At 44.9% G+C, this 21,300-nt stretch overlaps 1 protein-coding gene across 3 annotated transcripts in view; it reads left to right on the forward strand.

The window, feature by feature from the left end:
* Positions 1-21,300, forward strand: part of NRXN3 (neurexin 3) — a 1,344,032-nt gene that overhangs the window by 384,416 nt on the left and 938,316 nt on the right. For all 3 annotated transcript variants that reach the window (XM_090033813.1, XM_090033814.1, XM_090033810.1), the window contains one exon: positions 4,298-4,681. In XM_090033813.1, coding sequence (XP_089889939.1) covers positions 4,298-4,681 — 384 coding nt within the window. The remainder of the gene's footprint in view (positions 1-4,297; positions 4,682-21,300) is intronic.

Here is a 21,300-nt window from a genome sequence, read left to right on the forward strand (position 1 = left end):
GTTAAGGATCTTTACAATGCCAACCTTTGACCAAACTGATGGTTGTTTACATGATTCTTTGAGGAAGTCTTTGCATTAGATATAGGAGCCTTCTAGGTTTCAGTGTATGTGATTTTATAGTGTTAGCAGTCAACCTATTGATAGAATTGTTTTCTAAGTGAAGATATAAATAAATGAACAAACTTTTAATTTCTGTAGATTTGCTAGAATTTAATTAACTTACAAGGGGGAACTCTGTTAATAGCATTCATTGCTGCTTACTATTTTGCTTGATCATATGGAGAATATATGATCCTTGCATAGGGATCAGGGTTACCAAATGTGCATAAATTTATGGGCATCCCATAAATAACTAGGCTAAAAGCACCTATCCATAACTTTTGTAAAAAAAAAATTGCATCATCTGTGCAAAAACAAAAACAGCTTCACAAAATCAACTCCATAAAAACATGGAGCTGACTGAAGCTCTTTGGCTGGAAAAGTAGCTGAAGGCATCATTGAAGCACAGAAAGAGAACAGCAGTACTGCCTGATGTCTCTCACAGTACCCTGAAGGCAGCTGTTTTCAGGGCTTTCTGACTACCTCCCAGACCCTAACCCATGTGCTGCTGCTGCTGCTTCCCATCTACAGTAATGCTGCTATGGGGCAGATAGACAGACAGTGGTCCTTCTTTGGGGGCCCATGCTGGGATGAGAGGAGAAGGGCTGGCAGGTATAAGGCTGGAGGGTAGGTTGCAGGAGCAGCATGGTACAAGGTGCATTTGTGCGTATTGGGGCCTGGAGGAGAGTAGGGGACCCCTGGAGTGGATGCAGTATGGTGTAAAACCATTGTTGCAGTAAAGCAGGGCTGCCAAACCAAGGACATTTTTCACTGATAATCTGCAAACTTTTTACTGACAACTGAACTTTTTCACTTTAGTTTGAACCCACACCTTATTCAGGGCCTGGCAGAAGGCTTACATTTACATTATATAAAGCATATCTCAGTAAAAAACATCTACCAGTAAAAAAAAAATTATTATGATTGAAAAGTTTGCATATTATCAGTAAAAAAAAGTGTTTTGGGTTGGTAACCCTGACATGGAATTCCAGAGTCAGAAGGAAAAGAAGTGAAGCCAAAGCTGTAACTGAAATGGCTTCTAAAAGCCTAACCAAAGAGGGAACACATTTCAATGAATAATGATGACTGTGATTGACAACGTTACCCCTGGGAGGAGTCTATCTTCTCATGGAGGCAGGATGCAGGAATAACCTGTTTGTTGCACAGCAGGAAGGTTTATTGATTGCCTGAAACCTGATCAGAGACAACAGACTTCAAATTAAATGTGCTCTGTTGAACAAGAGTGAACAGATTTGTTCTTTTTTAAAAAAGAAAACTTGCATTTTGTGCTGGTGAAAAGTGCTGGATTGACAGTCCTAGTGACTGATGTCCTTTGTCTCTTCAAATAAGGGGGGCACCAGCATTGAGAGCTACCCCACATCACATTAGTAAGTACGAAATACTGAGACCAAAGGGATGGGAAGAGAGTTTGGTTTGTGCAGTTTTCCTGTTTTTGACTTTTTTCTGTAGATTGCCAAGCAAGGAAACCAGCTATTTCCAGTCCCTTTGTGCTGTGGATTGGTGTTTAAGAACAACAGATTCATTTCACGTAGGCCATAGAGTTTTGTAACTGAGCCGGTGATCAAGGGCTTCTGTTTCTCATTCCAAACCTACCCAGTCCTGTCTTCCAGTTCTCTCAAGCAATCTACAGCTCTGGGCTCTGCTGAGCTGAGCAGAATATCCTGTAAAAGTTCAACTTCTCCGATCTAGCAGGTACTAAAAGTGGGAGAGTGGTTCCTGAGGAAACAGGACAGTCATCCTGCCCGAATATCCTCTGGCATGGCTCAACCCCTTTGGCTTTGTTGCGGATGCCAATGCAACAAAAGCTATGTATATTCTCCATGCACTGATATCTTATACTTGGATCTCTCACATCTGCTCCTGTATCCCATAACCTTTATGTCCCCAAGGCAATCTCCTACTACTAGCATCCATGAAACCTGTCACTGTTTCTAGCTGGGGAATATTGAACATTATTATACAAGGGAATATTCTCAGCCAGTTGTGGTCCATGAAACACATTATCTCACCCCTGCTGATACTGAAGGCCTTACTGGCAGGCTCACTGTCCAGCTGCATCAGTGTGCTGTTATACTGATCATTGACTTCTTAGCCCCTCCCAGTCTGTTTCCCTGGTGCCCTGTGGGGTGAGACCCCTGAGGGATGAGAAGACACAGGAGTCTGGTGCTTCTGAGTCTCAGAATGAATTTGTTCTGTCTTTGTAGAATAACGATGTCAGAAATAGAAAAGACCCACCAACTTCTCCAGTCACTTCTTCCTGGGGCCAGTGCAGCATTATCCCTGGGAGTGCCCTGGACAGTTTGCGTCCATGTGATGGGGCTTCTAGCACTTCCATGTGGAGACTTCCACAGCATAACACACCTCACTGTCAGGAAGTTTGGCTTGATGGCCAGCCTTGATAACTCCTCTCCTGATTTCATCCCATCCCTTGTGGTTTTGCACTCCAAGACCCCTGCCCTCACCCCAACTCCTAGTATTTCCTCTCCTCCCGCTGGGTTTCCCCCTTTTGATTTTTGCAGATTCTGATTGTCTCTTCTAAGTGTCTGACTGGCCAGATTATAGAAGTTAAAATCAGGTCATTTCCTCTTTCCCCAGAAGTTGCCCCCTACAGACCCCTGCTTATCTCTGTTGTCTTTCTCTAGAGTGCCTCCATCTTTATGGGAGTATGTTCCCCATAACCTGACGTGAGATTCCAGCAGAGCAGAATGGAGAATGACTGTCATCTCACAGCTCTGCGATGGGCTGCCTTTGTGCACAGACCTGTATTGTATCACGTCTTCTCTCTGCTCGCCATTTAAAGGGAAAAATGTCTGCGGTGCTGTAGCTTTCTTGCACAAAATGGCTCATCAAATGGTTCTCGTTCTCTTTGAGCTTTTAATTTGTAATGCCACTATTGCCTCAAACACTCTGCTGCCTCTGACATTATCCTGTAGTTATACAGAACATCACACACATGAAATACTCTGCTTGTGTGCCATATGTGCTGTTCTTTGTGCAAGAAGCATATTACAGCTTAAGGAAAGGAAAAGCGTATGTACGTGACTGCGCTTTCTCATAGATCCACTGAATAGAGCAAACTCTATTAACTGAACTCCCCCACCCCATTCTAGGGGCATAAGATAAAAGAATGCAGTGATCTGGAATTAATCTTGAGGCATAGGCAGTCCTCTCCAGGGACACAGAGTATCATAATGACAGGACAATCAAATGTGATGATTTATAGCTAGGTGGGAGAAAGTTGCTGATTCTTTGCCCAGTGTCTATTGAGCAGATGTCCCTGTTACAGAAAGGACAGAACAAAGAGCAGAGTGGTCTAGTGATAGGTGCACAGTAGCAGGACATGAGAGACCTGGGTTCTTCTCCCTCCTCTGTCATAGACCAGGGGTAGTCACAAAGCTTTCTTGTGCCTCTGTTTCCCCCTTCCATTCTTTGAGTGTTCAGACTTCAAGCTTTTCATGACAGATATTGTCTCTGGTTATATATACACACACAGTATCCAGCACAGGGGACCATTATTTTCCTGGGAGCATCTACAGTTTATTGCAACAGATCTACTACACTCTTAATGATAAGAATTCAGCTTCTCAGGAGTTCAGCTTTACTTTCTGGACCTCAGTTTGTGCATCTGTAAAAGGGAGGATGAAGTTGCTTACCTTTCTTTGTGAAATATTTTGAGATGAGTGGTGAAGCATGCTATATAAAGGTGACATGATATTGGTACTATTGCTTGTTTTGCTCCTGAACATTTCTGGTGCCTTTAACTCCATTATTTGTTTATTTTATTTTTTTGTGATTCCATGTCCTAAGAAGTGAAACCCATTAACCAACACAAAGCTTCTGATTTTTTTTTAATTTTTTTTTTTTTAATATCAGAAATAACTTCCTTTCCTAGGAGACAGGACATGAACTAAGAGTTGTATTTAAAATTTATACTATCCCGATTGTGATGCAGTAGTGCTGGGTGTTGTACAAACGTCTGTGAACCTGCAGTCTGTATCCTGAGGAACTTACAAAGGTTGGGAAAGGGAAATAAGGACAAACAGGGATATGTTTCTCCTGGGGATTTTTAATTTTTTTGGACTGAATTCATCATGTATGCAAATACTGTAGAAACTGACCCAGCCCTGAGCTGTAAAGTGATCCTTTTGGCTAATATTTCATTTTTTTCCTTCACCAGGTACTATATCAGTGAACAGCCGGCGCACTCCATTCACTGCCAGTGGGGAGAGTGAAATCTTAGATCTGGAAGGGGACATGTACTTGGGCGGCCTGCCTGAGAATCGGGCAGGCCTCATCCTTCCCACAGAGCTATGGACAGCCATGCTGAACTATGGCTACGTAGGCTGCATCCGGGACCTGTTCATTGATGGACGGAGCAAGAACATCCGGCAACTGGCAGAGGCACAGAATGCTGCAGGGGTCAAGTCCTCCTGTTCCCGCCTCAGCACCAAGCAGTGCGACAGTTACCCATGCAAGAACAATGCTGTTTGCAAGGACGGTTGGAACCGCTTCATCTGTGACTGCACTGGCACCGGTTACTGGGGTAGAACATGTGAGCGAGGTAAGTCAAGTCTGCTTTGCATTGTGCTGACTGAGCTGAGGTTATGGAGGAGCTGCTACTTTTGTGCAGTCCATAGCGTTATTCTGCTGCTGTTCTTGAAGCCCAGGGAATCTCCTCTTCACTCTGGTGGTTCTCTGAGGTCTCTGGCTTCTCCCACATTCTACAGGTCTTGGCATCTCTGAATTCAGGGGAAAATCCACCCCCTTCCCTATTCCTACACTGAATACCAGGGAACCTTACTTCTTCTAGGATGGGTTTCCCCAGCTAATCTTCTCTCTGTCTCAGCTGATGACCTTTCTGGATCTGGTGGATCTCTCCTCCCTTCTGGTATCTCTCTTCCTCAGTTCCAGGGTTTCTCCTTCTGTAAGTCCTGTTTTTAGGCTGTTGCAGTGGGAAATGCAGCTGTGTGTGATGAGCTCTAGGCAGTTTACTGGTAGCAGTCCCAAATGCAGGCTGGAGTCAAGCTGATTCTTCTCACTTTAGCACACTCAGGGGGAGCATATATTTTACCCCTTCCCTGTCTCATTCTGAGAGCTGAGTTTCTGGGAAAAGAGAGCCAGTAGAGTAGTACAAGGGACAAGGTGCCTCTGAGCTCACCTTTGCCAAAACAAATCTGTAGAAGATGGTAGGAGATTTCTCAAGTACAGTGAATGTCACTGCACCTTATTTTCATTGCCACTAGTTCTGACTGGTCATTTAAAGGCATCTGATTGAGGATATATGAAGCACAATTATTGCTGGTGGAAGCAGCCAAGATGCATTCATTCTGTGCCAAATGAGAAGGAGCTTAGCGAATGTAAGACACTTGATCTATACTCTTTTCAAATCCCAGACGGTTACATTAATTGTTTTTGCCCTGCATTGTGCCAGAGCCAGGCTCAGAATGGACCATCTGAGTGTAAAAAATAAAAGTGGCACTAGGCCCACTTAGCAAAGAAAATGGAACTTCCCTTTTGTATTGTTTCCTTTTATTGAGACTAGTTTCTCAGTAACACTTGGCTGTTAGGACAGGAATCTGGCTGGAATGCACTTACTAAGAGACCAGTGGGGTTTGTTGGCAGAATCCTGAGGCTTTCAAACCATTTGCTTTCCCTCTTCCCCCTGCCCCACACTTTGTAGGATAGTCAGGTGTCAGAGCACATGGCTGGGACTCAGAACTCTTGAATTCTGCCCTTAGCTCTGCCACAGGATGTCCTGCATGACCTTGGCCAAGTGCCTCCTCCACATTGTGCCTCTGTTTCTGTCTTGTCACTGGAGATCATACTAAGCCACCTACAAAGGAGAGTGTGAAGGTGAATTAAGTATGGTGTATAAAGTGCAACAGAGCCCTGGAACTTCACCTGCTCTGCAAGAGAGAAGGAGATCTCCTCCTCCTCAAAGTAACTGTTAGTCAGCAGGGTTCACCTTGCAGGGCAGATGGGATTTTTATGCTTTAGAAGAGCAAGATATATTCTTATTAGTAAAACTTTCCATAGTCAGCACTACAAGGTTTGCTGCTCTAGGCAGCTACTGCTGTTGCTCCCAGTGCCATGCGAGTATCTTAGAAGGGACAGATATCTCAAAGTTATCTTTGGTCCTAGGAAGTGAGGGGCAACTGGGCTAGAACAGCCCATAAAAAATTAGTGCAGTAGGTATCCATATGCTTTCCCTCATAGATTATACTGGGCTAGATAACTCTTCAGAGCTAAGCATGTACCTGAAAATCCTCTCGACTCACCTGCTTACCAGTGTGTGCTGCCATATGGATGGTATTGTTCAGAGAAGCACCACAGCATTAAATGCATTCCTTCCCCAAATTGTTGCAGTAGGTGATGACCGCAACTTTCTCCTTGCTCTTAGGCCTTGCTCCTTTGGTAGAAGGGGTTATGATAGCAGTAGCTAACATGATGAGAAAAGACACAGGATGTCCGAGATTGCCACACATATATTTTGTGCATCAGGAGCTAGAATCCAGACCCTGGTAAAACGTGTAATGAAAAAAGCCTGTGAAAACTTGGCCTGCTATTAGAGTAGGCTGAGAAGATAAATCAACTAGTACAGGTGCAGTGCATGGGAACATTAAGTCCTAAATTGACTGGATACCTCCTAGAGGCTCTTTGAGATTCACAAATATTTTAGTGAGCCTATGTTCAGGGACATGTTTAGAGAGACAGGAGACTCGGGGGTTCTGAGCCTTGGAACCCAGTAATGGTACAAACTGAAAACCATGGAGGCATCCTTGGTTTCTGTCCCATATCAGGCACAATGTGACTGTTTCAACTGAATATTGCTTCTCAACCCAAGGTGCAGCCATTGGGGAGCAAATGTCCATGGATTCTTAAATGGAAAAGAAGTGCTCACACAACAGAGTCCTGCTGATTGAACCATGGCACAATGACTCCATGTCTTATTTGAAATGACATTTACATTGTAGCCTCATCATACACTGATGACTGAGAGACTCATTTTTATCTCTGTAACAAACAGGTATAGTTACTGGCTCATACACAACTCTACCTTTATAATCTGACATCTAGAGGTGGCTGTAAATCTTGGTGTCAGGTGTCCTGTGAATGAAGCAGTCTGTGTACAGGGAGGTAATGCTGCCAATCTCCCCTCACCGCACAGTAAGTAGGGAGCAGCTGGAGTGAAGAGGGCAGGCGGGACAGTGAAGTCAGAGTATAGAAGGGGCAGGGCTATGTTTTAGATAAATAGCTTGTACCAGCTACTGGCAATGGATGGCAGAGATTTAAAATATGCACTTGGGAAGAACTGTCTGACTTACTTTAGTTGGTCTTTAGTCCTGAGGAGAGGGGGAGAGTGTAACAACATCTAATCAACCCTCCAGTGATAGAGGGGTTGAAAGTACTGCCCCACTAAAGGTATAGCCTACTAAAGGTAAAGAAGGCAACTCCTGAGAGAGCAGTTGGAACATAAAGAATAGGTGGAGTGAAAGATGGCAAAGATGTGATCATTGCTAGTATATCCCTGGGCCAGGGCAAGATACAGTTGTGCTCAGCTGCTTCAGTGAAGAGTATGATATAAATGCTGATAGATAGCCTGGATTGATCCTCATGATAAAGTACACTGTTTCCACAGGCAGTGTGCTGGTGAGAAATTAGATCAAAATAGGAGACTCCTGCATGAGGACCAATTCCTGAAATGCTGTTGGCCACTAGACTCAATGAGTAAAGACAGAGGACTGCAGGGCTTGACCTTCAAACAGGGTAGAGACAAAGCAGTTTGGATATGTGAGAACCAATCTGAGCCTTTCGGATGACTTGAATTGACCCACTTTTGAAAGTATGTTTCTCTTTGTTTAGCACAATCTATGTGTTTAATCTCTTAAACCTTTGAGCTTCCAGTTTTCCATGAGAAACACTGAGAAATCAAGAAGAGCTGCATCCACAGTAGTCCTAGCCCTGCCCAAACTACTGTGGTAGCCCTGTAAATCATGCATGATTTAAGAGACCTCTGAAATGAAGGAGTTGTTGTAAATATCTCAGCTTCCTGAAGTGTATCTGAACCTTTATAAATTCAGCAGCTGTTAAAGAAGAGGAGGGGTGGCCTAGTAATATGAAAGCTAGTATAGGCAGTGGGAGAAGCAGGTTCTGTTCCTGCTCTATGAATGGCAGAATTTGTGACCGTGGATAAATCTCTTTCTGCAACCTATAAAATATAGCTAATACTACTTCTGTTATCCCGCAGGATGTTGTGAGGATAAATAATAGAAGATTGGGTAGCCAGCAGATACCACAGGAGGCATGTAAGGTAGACACGTAGGGTAAAAGATAGCTATCGAGACATTTCTTTGAAACAGAATACAGCACCTACATTTATAACACCTTTATAGCAAATGAGAGGGGATAATAATGTAGGAATTAGCCTGTGGCTCTCACCCCAGGGGTACGTTACTGAGCCAAGTAAGTTGAAAGGACTTGGAGCAGAAATAGACATTTAATACATTTGAAGTTGGTAGCGCCACCTATAATTAACGTGTTGCTGGGCCCTTTCTAATCCTAAAGGATAAAACATCTCAAAATTTCAACTGTGTGGCCCAAGATTCATGATTGTTTTTTAAAGACTGTTTTATATGTTTGGTCTAGCTTTTGATTTTTTAATTCTTCCTGCCTGTCCCCAGTGTCTGTGTGTGTTTGTGTGTGAGACAACTGGTGATTTTGGCCTCTGTTACAAAAGATCTCATTCCCTCATCTACTTGGCTCCCCTAGTCCTTGCTGGTGGGATAGTAGTACTGCTACCCAGTGCATCCACAGGTAGCAGATAGAGGAATGGCCTTCAGGGAAGGTTAGCTACAAAATAAGTAGAGGTAACTCTGACAAATAAACAGTTGTGGACCAAGCAGCAGCAGGACTACCAGAATGTGGTTGGGACAGCAGTTGGCAATGCTGTCCCTCCAGAAAAACCACATATATCCTTTGACAGTGCTGTCCATGGCAAGTACAGGTCACCACTATAATAAGCCTGCCCAGCCCCCAGCCATGGGTCTATAAAGTCCTCAGTGGCAGAGCAGGTGGAAGAAGACGTTAGAATCTCAACAGCTTTGAAGGTGGACAAAGGCTGCAAGAGAATGCACTCTCCAGTTGCCTAGGCCTCCTTGCCATTGGATTAAGGTCCCATTCTTTCAACAACTGTATGGAAGCTGATGTGAAGCAGCTTCTCCATTATAAAAGAAATCATGCACAGGCATCTTCCATGAAAACAGTTTTTCTAGTACATTTTTCAAGCCCTTTGGTGATCAGCTGGTGATGACAGGAGTAAGATTATGAGGTCTAGAAGCTCCTATTCATGAACTGGCATGAAGATGGTAGTTACAAGAAGGTTATCTAGCACTTGGATGAGGCAGGAGTGCAATTTGGCAACGGTAACTGAGACTGAGCAGCCCGCTTTAGGATTTACTCTGCTCACCCCACATGGGGAAGGGGCTCGAAAATGTGCCCTAAACATAGCTTGTCTATCTTCTTCCTGACTGGATAACCATGTCCAGTAGGATGGCTTTTATTGTGGTCAAAATCAATGAAGACACACAATCAGTTTCAGGACCTGAAATATAAGGATCCTCATGGACAATCCTGCTAGTGAACACCCAGAGCAGTGCACTACAATCGTGGCTCAAGAACTCAGGTGACACAACATTGCTGTTGCTGCACTGAGTGAAACCCAGTAAGCAGCAGATGGGCAGCTCAAAGAACATGGAAGCAGCGATACCTTCTCTGAAAGGGTGAATGGAAAGGAGAACGCCAGCTTCATGGAGTTGGTTTTGCCATCAAGAATAAATTCATAAAATAACTCAGTAAGTTCCCTATCAGAATTAATAAGCACTTCATGACTCTGCTCTTCTTAAACTGGTAGGGAACCAGTATGACACTGTCATCAGTGTGTATGCCCCAACTCTTGGCACTGCCAATTAAACTAAGGATAAATTCTATGCCAAACTTGACCAAGTCCTTTCTGATGTTCTGGAGGGAGACAGTTTTATTCTTCTCAGCAGTTTCAGTGCCAGGGTCAGAAAGGACTTGAACCTCTGGAATGGAACTAGGAAGGAGTAGGTCAGGTGAACTCCAATGGCATCCTCCTCTTGACCAATTGCACAGAAGATGGACTTACCATCACAAATACCTTGTTCTGCCAAAAAACAGGCACAAGGCATCATGGTGATGATCTAATTGGCCTCTGATCGACTATGTCATTGTTTGTGCCTAGAATCATAAGGATGTCTGCATCACAGTAGCTGTGCTAGGAGATGACAATTGCTGGACTGATGACTCATCTGCTCAGTTATGTTACTCACACTAGCTCCCAAATGGTGGCTGCAGCAGAATCAATACCAATGGAAGATTAACATTGAGATACTCAAAGATCCAAGCAAGTGAGACCTTTTCCATCAACAAGAGAGTATCTCAATGATAAACTAGCAAATCACAATCAACAACAACGGGAGACTGTCAGGAGCACTTGGGGTGTCTTTAAGTCCACCGTCATCAGCACCTGTGGAGAGATATTTGGATTCTCTACCAGGAACTATCAAGACTGATTTAATGAGAACAGCAGGGAGATCCAAGAGTTGATCTACCGCAAGCAAAAGGCCTGTTGTGCTTGGCATAATGACATGAACTCCAAGCAAAAGAACCTGAATATCCAACAAGCCAAGGCAGAGATACAAAGGAGGACCCACAATATGAAGAACAGATGGTGGGAAGACAAGGCAAAGGAGATTCAACACTTTACTGAGCTCCACAATATGCACAGTTTTCTCAGTAACACCAAAGCCATCTATGGTCCAAGTACTCAGGGACCATCCCCTTGAGGCCTAAGGAATAGAAGCAACCTGATTAAGGAAAGGGAACTGTCAATGCCCACTGGAATGAGCATTTTGAAGACCTTCTCAATCAAGAATCTGTTGTTGGCAAGCGTGTTCTCAACTCCACCCCACAACACCCAGTCAGAGATGATTTCAGACTCCCTCCAACCTTTGATGGCGTGAAGAAGGCCATCAGAAGAAGAACAACAAGGCATCTGAAGCAGATGGAATGCCTGCTAAAATCTTGAAGCAGGGGGGAAAGGAGCTTACGTCACAGCTCCACACCCTCATCTTAAGGATTTTGAATGATGAGGAAATCACAGATGACCTTTGGGACACCACAATCATGACTTTCTTCAAGAAAGGAGACAAATCCAACTGTGGAAATTACAGAGGAATTATCTTACTGTCCACCACAGGAAAGATCATTCCAAAAACCCTCCTGAACTGTCTCCTTTCACTAGCTGAAGAGCTCTTCCCAGAATCATATTATGGGTTTAGGGCATCAAGAAGAACAACTGACATGATCTTCACAGCTCACCAGCTGCAGGAAAAATGCTTTGAACAGCATAAACCTCTGTACACAGCCTTCTTTGACCTCACAAAAGTTAAAATGGGAAAGCAAGACTGTGTCATCACTCCAACACTCTTCTCAATATTCCTTACCATGATGCTACATTTGACAACCAACAAGCTTTCAGTCAGAGTGCAGCTAAGCTTCCAAATGGATGGTAAGCTGTTTAATCTCAGCCAACTCCAAGTCGAAAATAAGACCACCCCAACCTCAGTCATTGAGCTTCAGTATGCTGATGATGCTGTAGTGTGTGCTCACTTGGAAGTAGACCTTCAGGCAATTGTCAATGTCTTTGCTGAAGCATACAAGAAAATGGGACTGATGTTTAATACCCAGAAGACTAAGGTCCTCCATCAACAAGTCTTAATGAGCAGTCCCCAGGTCCAGTAATTCAGATTCACAGTGAGACTCTGGAAAACACTGAGTATTTCCCATACCTTGGGAGCTATCTCTCACATCAGGCTGACAATGACAAAGAAATCCAACATCACCTGAGGAAGCAGGTTTTCAAATATCACAACATCAGATTTAAAACCAAGGTCATGGTTCCTACCTTACTGTATGGAGCTGAGACATGGACAACATATAGAAGATACCTTAAGTTGCTAGAGAAATACCATCAATGCTGCCTTTGGAAGATCCTTCAAATCCAGTGGGAAGACAAATGGACCAACGTTAGCATCCTCTCAGAAGCAAACACCACAAGCATTGAGGCGATGACCATCCAACATCAACTTCACTGGGCCAGCCACATCATCTGGATGTCTTACTCCAGATTCCCAAAGCAAGTTTTATTCTCCCAGCTCAGTCATGGTGTATTCTCAAGGGGAGAGCAGAGAAAGTGCTTCAAGGATGTCCTCAAGGCCAACTTGAAAAAATGTAACATTGACATCAACTCATGGGAGACTATTACCCAGGACTGTCCCAAATGAAGAAAGAGTCTGCTGTAAGGATCTCAGGAGTTTGAAACCTTACTATTGGAACAGGCAATGAAAAAGTGAGAGCTGCAGAAACAGTGTGTTGCGGACTGAATCAAGAATCCAGAGCTATCCAACTTGCACAGAAATACGTGTCTTGAGTTACAACGGTCTGTTGATCCCAGATTGGCTTCATCAGTTATCTTAGGACCCACAGATAAGACAATCATGGAAGACAGTCATCCTTATTAACTCTGAGGGACTGCTGAAGAATAGAAGTCCATGCATGGGGTGGGGAAGTGGGGCAGGTAGCCACTCAAAACTGTTTTTCCATCAGCAGGGCTGGAATTTGCAGAGTGGTGGAAGCTTTTCACACCAAGCCCTAGCCAAACTCATGAAAAATCAGAGCTGGTGTCTCTGTGTGAGCATAGGGCTTGACACCAAGTGTTAAATAAGCTCTGGATCCACACACTGAATGTGTGGAAATTAATTTAAAATATTGAATAACTGTCCATTCACTGAAAGAAACAGGGGTCTTTGGAACAAATAGTCTGTGATCGTGTAATTAAAGTCTGTCCCCACAGAAGAGGGCTGAATGTACATCATCAGCTAGAGTATCTGTCAGTGACACTGTTGGGAAGCACAGTACCAGGCCTATACCATTGGTATTTGTTTGGCACTGGACATTAGCTGGCACACAAAAATGCCTTCAGTTGGTTTACTGGGTTAATAGCATTGCTCTTGATACTGTATTATTAAGCATTTGTTGTGAGGAAGTATGAACCAAGTAGTAGTGGCATCTGCCCTTCTATGCTGGAGAGACAGGATGATGTTTGACAGTGCCATGCAGCTCATAAAACCCTATAACGAGTATGACATAAATACACAAGGTTTAAAGAAAACCAAGAAACATGGGTATTTTGCAAGGACCTCTCCTAAAAGAGAGACTTGTACTGAGTAATAGTCATATCTTGGCCTGACCATGCAAAGGAACTGGGGGCCCCCCTGATGGTTCAAAGTACTCCCAAGTATCCTCCTTGACTAGCAGGATTTTTTTGTGATCTCTTGTAAAAGCAGCTTTGTAGCTTCTAAGAGTAAGAAAGGGCTAAAATAGAAAGTTCTGTCTTCCATGAAGGTGTTGGTTGTATCCTCAGCATTAAATTACTGAGAGCCAGGAATCATTGCTACAAACCCACTGTTCAGCATGCCTGAATCAAGGAATCATCTTCAAAGATTACATTTAGACAGGGTGAACATATACAAAAATGGAAAGGAAGGAGAGGGAGAGCAGGAGAGGAAAAGGGTCCTAGAATCCTTCATCAGAACAAGACCGCATGGAGTTGTATAGTAGGCATATGGTAATGATCTTTTTGTCCTCCAGACCTCTGCTCCACCCCGATCAGATCTGTTTAGAATACCTACAGCTAAGACCAGGATTTAGTAAAGTCAAAAGATCGTTTGGGTTTTCAGGCCACTGTGAGAGGAAGGGCAGGCACATGGAAGTGGAGTGGGAATTTCTGTAGGAATTCAAAGCTGGTTGCTGTGTATGGCATAACTTGAAACCTTGCTCGGGGGTCTCAAGGTCTTGATGTAGATACAGCATTATGAGGTTTTCCTGTAGGGTAACAGCTGGTCTTTTTGATATCCCTATGCCTGAGTGCAGGGTTCAAAATACATTCCAACTTTTTTTTTTGGGAGGGGGGGGAGAGGTGGCAGCTAGAAGAAGCTGTTGCCACCACCTGAGCTGTGGGGTGGGCTGGGGGGCTCTCATTTCTTATGGGGGAGTTTGCATCTCTTATCGGGGAGCTCTCAGCTCCCCTGTAATTAGAACCCTGCTTGAGTGAACATAGGAGCACCATGTCTGTGTGGCTTTCCTGTATTACAGTACTCAATCCTAAGCATATTTGCCCTTTTTAGTTTGCTTTATTTCACAGCAGGTAAGATCCTGAGAGGTCTTTCCTTCACCAGTACTAGGAAAATGTGTGGAACCTGTTGTGCTGCTTGACACCTGACTAGATCCTGAAAGCTGACACAGACCTCTCTAGAATGAAAAAGGATAGCATATTTTGTTATTGTCCATGTGAAATGACTTTTCACTCTTGGTCCCAAATAGCTGAAAGAGCTGAGGAAGAGAAAAGCACTAAGGGAAATAAAAGCCTGTGGGTAGGTGGGCTGGTGTGTGGTAAGTTGTTGGGCTGTTTAGAAACACCAATAAGGGGAAGAGGAGGTGGTGGAGGATGGGCCCGTGCAGATATGCTACAGCTTGTTTTGTTGTGTTTTGAGTAGTTAGCATCTGCTTTGTCATTTGTTTTCTAATTTGTTGAAGAGTTTGACATCAGCCGCAACACTAGGTGAGCACAGTCCTTCTGTTAGCAGGGTGTAATGAGGGTGTTCTGGAGATTTGGCTTACGGAGAACGAGGTGTTTCTGTGCTCTGATGAGAAAGCACCATCACTTAGCCTGCAGGCTTTTCAAACAACAAAACCCAGCGTTAAGCAGACAGGAGTAGGGAATGCGCATTGTATTCAGATTTGACCAGTTCCCTGGCTGCAGTGAAAATGCCATCAAATCAGGGTGATGCAACAACCCATTCCCGTTGGCATCCAAAAAACTCTTTGCCTTCTATTCTGCTCCACCCTATAAAGATCAGACTAAGAGGCACAGGACCAAAACGTAGCCAGCAGATGAAAATGAGGATGGGGGATGCAGTTCTTAATCTTAGCCTAGACAATACTTCCTTGGTCAATTATATTGATTGGGTATTCCTTCTCTAATACATAAAAAATAGTGTGCATAAAAGATGGAAGTCTGAAGGCTTAGGAGGCCAACATACATTTGAGACTGAATTAGAGGCACTGATATGTAGCTGGACCTGTGACATCTGCTGGTAAGGACTGGCGTAAGCATACTCAGATGCCATTCCAAGTGGACACAGAAATCCTGTTCCACCTCTTTCTTCTTCTCCCTGAGGGGTGCACCTAACATCCATTCCAGGTGGACATAGAAATCCAGTTCCAGTTCTTCTCCCCAGGCCTGCAATCTGAGTCCATTCCTATTTTTGCTTGCTCAAAGCTTGTTGATTAATTTCAGGGCAACCGAGGTTTGTTACCTGCATTGCTACATACTGCTTGCAATAACAGTGTACCTGCTGTCAGTTACGCTGATGTTAAACATAGGGCTAACATTTCCATTTTATTATCTGCCAGTACCTTTATGGCAACATTTGCTAAAAGCAGTTTAATGACAACACACATCTGCCCATTATGTATGCAGTAAACTGAGACGCTGTAAAATTACTGGTAATAAGAAATGCTACAAAATCATTTACTGTGTAAAGTAAGTACTGCAGCCCTCTGTCTACAGCACAGTTAGAAACAGGGACTTTTTAGTGGTAGGAGAACTTCCAAGTCTCTAGAGCAGGGGTTTTCAGTCCCCAGGCTGTGGCCCAGTGCTGGGCTGCGGGGTGTCAGCTGCTGGTCCCCAGCACAGCCGGCTGCCAGACCAGAAGTGGCCAGTACTTTTAAGTCCCAGCTGGAACCCAAGGTTACCAGGAAAGTTAAATGGCTGGGGAAACTCTGTATGTGTCCGTGTGCATGTTGGTGATAAATTCACAGGTTTCAGAGGCTAAAAAGTCCCAGGTAGGGCCCATCCAGTACTTCCTGTGCCATTGCAGGGTAGATCCCCATAGCAAAACTTTTCAAGATTTCTCCAAATATCAGGAAAAGTTCTGTTTGAGCCTGGGCAGGAGATTCAGGGCAGTGTTTGCTCTTTTTGCCTACAGTGGTTTGTCAATCATTAATTATTGCAATTAAGGTTCCACTGATTATTAGGATCTTTGGCTTTTCTAAGGGCATTTGGGTGAGGGGAAGTTGCCTGGCTACTGTGGCTTTCTTTACCCACCTTCTTAAATTTATATACAATACACTAACTAAATACATGCAATTGTGTCTTCTTCTAGCATTTGTCCTGGGAGGCCAAGAATACCCTACTGTTACAGCAAATGGAATTCTCTGAATGAAGTAGTACAGGCCTGTGCATTTGATACTGAGGGTCCACTGTTTTGTCCCCACCAACAGCTATGGTATCTGTATGTATGGGGCCATAGTGATTTACTTATATAGTGGTTTCTTCTCTTTTACTACAGTAAAGTTGAGGCTTCCTTACATACTTTCTTCTAACCCATGTTGAAACTATTTCTCTGCTAACACCCAGATAACTCTACCTGGTCTGCCTGTCTCTGATAACACGTGTAGGCGAAATGAGGGGCATGTGTGCATGACACTTTAAAGTGGGTTAAATGCTTTTGCACCTCTTTAATGGTGTTGGTGTTTGCATGTGTCAGCAGCGTATTGCACATTAATTCCAGCTGGTGTAGCACTTTCAGCAGCATAATGCACCTTAAATGAATTGGGGAACAGCAAACTAAAGCACCTCTGAGGAGTTTTAGTTTGCTGCCGTACAGCTGCAGAGCAAGGCACCAGGCTCCATGTGGCTAAGGGACTGTGCAGACAGCATGTCCAGGCAGCCTGGCAGCAGCCCGGGAAGGCAGGCTCCACCGAAGGAAAACAAAAAAAGCGGCAAGCCTGATCTTTTTCTTTTTTTCCCCCCTGGAGCCTGCCTGCTTGCATGAGCTTCATGGGGACCTGGTCCTTCCCTCCACAGCTGCAGTGCCCCCCGGGATCACCTGAGCCAGGTGTTTGTGGGTGGGTGCTGCCTGAGGGGGAGCCGCCGCTGCTGCAGAAGGAAGCGCCAACCCTCTCCCCCACCTCCTCCTGCAGCCCAGCGACCGCTCCACCCGCCAACAGCTTGCCCTCCCCTTCCTGCTGCCAGAGAGGCAGGTAAGACACAGGTGTACATGGCACGGGGGTTTACTTCACCCTAAATTGAAGCAGTGTTTTAAAAACCCACCACTTAAATTTAAGGCCCCCGTTTTGTCTACACATGCCCTGAGGTGCTATATCCAGCTCCTTTAGGGACAGTTCAGCCATCATGGGATTTTCCACGGGAAAGGAAGCACAATGGGAAAACTAAGGCTAATTCTATTCCAAGGGCTCCAGGAATACACTGGAGTCTCTGTACTACAAGAAATGGTTAAAAAATACTGCTCAGACCATATATCCAGTTAAAAGCCCCAAGATTGTGTGCTGTTCCCAAGAAAAATCATTGCATTTTTACCCAGTGACAGCTTTGATGTCGTGGCCACTGGATGAACATGTACAGCTAATGTCACAGCTTGGCTGATTACATCTTTTGGAGATCATTTCATGGTCATTAGGCTGTTGAAATTCCATGATGAGGAATCTCATTGGGCACCTATACACGTGACAGAGCTCTGCTATAGCACACGTCGGAGCAGACTAAGTTAATCAAGTCTGGTGGAGAGTGCTAATTAGTGCGCTCCAGAAGCCTTCATATCACTTGTATTAAATATCCCCACATTTCAAAATGGCGGCAGGGGAGCTTTAATGTCAAATGACCTTTAAAGTGCCCCCCCACCATTTTGGAGCACAGAACACTGACTACACGTGATGTTGCAGGCTCTTTAATTAGAGTGGTTCTCAGAGCCACTATAACTGTAGCACCCCCTCACCCCCTCACCTCCACTTGTATAGATGCCCATCATGACAGTCCCCAGCAATGTTGAAGAAAGTCCTTAACAAAGCTGAACTCTTGTCTTCAGCATCAGGTGTGGGTTTCCCTGCAGATTGGGGCAATCTACCTGGATAGGTTTATCAGTACCATACAGATGAAAATAACACTCACATGTGCTACTAATTTGACTGCATAAACTCTGGCGCGGTTTGCACAGGAGTTTATTGCTTCCAGGTGTGCTGTTTGCACTTGTACCAGGACTGCAGCATGTTGAGCCAAGGCAGAGCAACCCTGGCTTGCAGGGGGTCCTGGGGTTGGCCTGCCAGCCTAGGGCTGTTCTGACCCAGCTCAACATGCTGTGGAGGGGCTGGCTGAGGTACAAGGCTGCTTCAGTGTGGGGCTAGCCAACCACATATGTGTCGACGTATGCATTGCAGCAGAGTAAATAACTCTGCCATTGGGTAGTATTTGCTAGAAGCAGTACTATCCTATGGCAGAGGTAATTAGTTTACTCCATCCTAATAGCACTGCATGTGTAGATGGTGATGTTTTACTGTGGAACTAATTAGGCATCTCCACACTAAATGCCTTGTGTAGACATGCCCACTGTGTTTCCCCAGCTCCTCTCCTGAAAATTCTGTTTCCTGGCTCGATATTGTCTAGTAGATAATGTCCAGTCATAGTGAAAGTCTCTTCAATTCAAATACTTTTCCAAAAACTGACTAAGCATGTGTTATCCAACATCTAAGCATATGGCATCCACCAGTTCCCTCTATCCTGGATCCTAGTCCAAGGAACTGGATAATCATAGAATCATAGAATCAATGAGTCGGAAAGGACCTAGACAGATCATCTAGTCTGACCTCCTGCCATGGGCAGGAAGGAGCACTGGGGGTGGCAGGGTCATAAGACCCCAGCCAAGTGCCTATCCAGTCTCCTCTTGAAGATTTCCAGGGAAGGTGAGAGCACCACCTCTCTGGGAAGCCTATTCCAGGCTCTGGCCACCCTTACAGTGAAGTAGTTCTTCCTGATATCCAACCTAAATCTATCCTCCCTCAGCTTGTGGCCATTGTTCCTGGTGACTCCAAGGGGGGCCCTGGTGAACAGACTTTCCCCGAGTCTCTGCTGGTGGCCCCTGATAAGGTTGTAGGCAGCCACAAGATCCCCCCTCAGTCTCCTCTTGCAGAGACTGAAGAGATTCAGGTCCCTCAGCCTCTCTTCATAGGGCTGGCCACAGAGAGCCTCAACCATACCAGTAGCCCTCCTCCAGACCCTCTCCAGGTTCTCCACGTCCCTCTTGAAGTGCGGCGCCCAGAACTGGACACCGCACTCCAGCTGCGGCCTGACCAGCGCCGCATAGAGGGGGAGCAAGACCTCTCTGGACCTGTTAGTGATGCCCCTATTGATGCATGACAGGGTGCGGTTGGCTCTGCCTATTGCTTCGTCACACTGATGTCTCATATTCATCCTGGATTCAATCCTGACTCCAAGATCCCTCTCTGCCTCTGTGCTGCTGAGAGGGTCAGCCCCTAACCTATAACCATAATGCTGGTTCCCTCTCTACAAGTACACCACCCTGCACTTGTCCCTGTTGAACCGCATCCTGTTCAGATCCGCCCACTTCTCTAACCTATCCAGGTCTGCCTGGATGCGGTCTCTGCCTGCCGGTGTATTCACTTTACCCCACAGCTTGGTGTCATCAGCGAATTTGAACAGGGTGCTCTCCACACCCTTGTCCAGATCGCTAATGAAGATGTTGAACAGCACTGGACCAAGGACCGAGCCCTGGGGGACTCCGCTGCCCACACCCTCCCAGGTCGACATCGACCCACCACCCTCTGGGTTCATCCCAGGAGCCAGTTTGCCACCCATGTGACCGTGCATTCATCAATGCCACAGTCCCTCAGCTCACCAGAATTGGGTGGGACACTGTGTCGAAGGCCTTCTGGAAGTCCAAGAAGATGACATCAACTTCCTCCTTCATATCTAAGCTCTTTGTTACCTGGTCATAGAAAGAGACCAGGTTAGTCAGGCAGGATCAGCCTTGTATGAACCCATGTTGGTTACCCCTCAACATCACTTCCCCTGCAGGGCTCTCACAAATGGATAATCCCAAGCTCAGATTGGTATTTACTTACTGATTTATATATGGCAGCCACAAGTACCTGGATGCATGTCATTAATACAAACCCACAAAGTACAGGCCATGTAAAACCCAGCCAGCATACAGAGTCACTGAGATGGCTTGGAGATCAGTGAAAACTTGCCTTAGTTTAGCAGATAATTTTTTATCTGATGCTTACTGGAGCCAGGTGACTTAATTTGAGGTGTACTAAATCTTGGCTCAACTTTGATGATAACAGGTTCAGTGATAAAGCCCTGTGCATAAAGTACACCTCTTGTAATCTGCTGTTCCCTGTCCCCTGATAATGTTACAGTCTTTGGTGGAGGTAATATACTGCCTTGTTGAGCCAGGGCACAGCACAACATCACATTCTGGTGTTGCAGTTAGTTCATCCCAGAAAAGCAACATTGAAGAAGCAGTGTGTTCTTGAGCATGCATTTGCTACAGAAAGCTCACCATCTCATTTTCTACTTTAATATGTCATAGATAAAATGATTGGTTCACATATAGGGAATGGAATGAACAGCAAAGTTTTATCAAGAACCCCAACCCCACCCACATTTTATCTGGCACTAGAGTGAAAAAGTAATCTTTGAATCAACAGTCTCTACTTTCTTTCCATGGAACAGGGTAGAAGAGGTCACTTGATGAGAAGGGTGGACTGGTGGCATCAAAAGATGTCCGTGAGCAGAAAGGATCCCAAGTTTTCTGTGTATGTGGGGGAATAGGTGAGCAAACCACATTGTTAATGGGGAGGGTCCTGTGTATGGAAGCCTGCAAGGAGGTGTGACCTAGCATGGGCTTACAGTTACTCTGAATACAGAATGACTCTGCTTTTGTCTGCCATGTGCTTTGATAGAGACTAACCTAGGGGAACCCTGACTCCACAGGTTTTTGGGGGTCTAATATTAGTTGAGGGATAGTCACCATTCTAGTTTCTATATGCCCCTTTCCTGTTCTTGCACTGTAAGCAGGCCAGATACAGTTTCTGCCGAGCAAGCAGCTGCCCCCAGAATTGATGAAGTGGAATGGCTTGATGGAAGGTTGATGGGAAGAAGCAGATTCTTTGTCATGAAAAATTATTTCCAATATTAAAATAACCATATTGGCCTGG

This window comes from Crocodylus siamensis, chromosome 2, assembly GCF_052110815.1.
Source record: "Crocodylus siamensis isolate JL-2025a chromosome 2, ASM5211081v1, whole genome shotgun sequence".
Classification (NCBI taxonomy): Eukaryota; Metazoa; Chordata; order Crocodylia; family Crocodylidae; genus Crocodylus; species Crocodylus siamensis.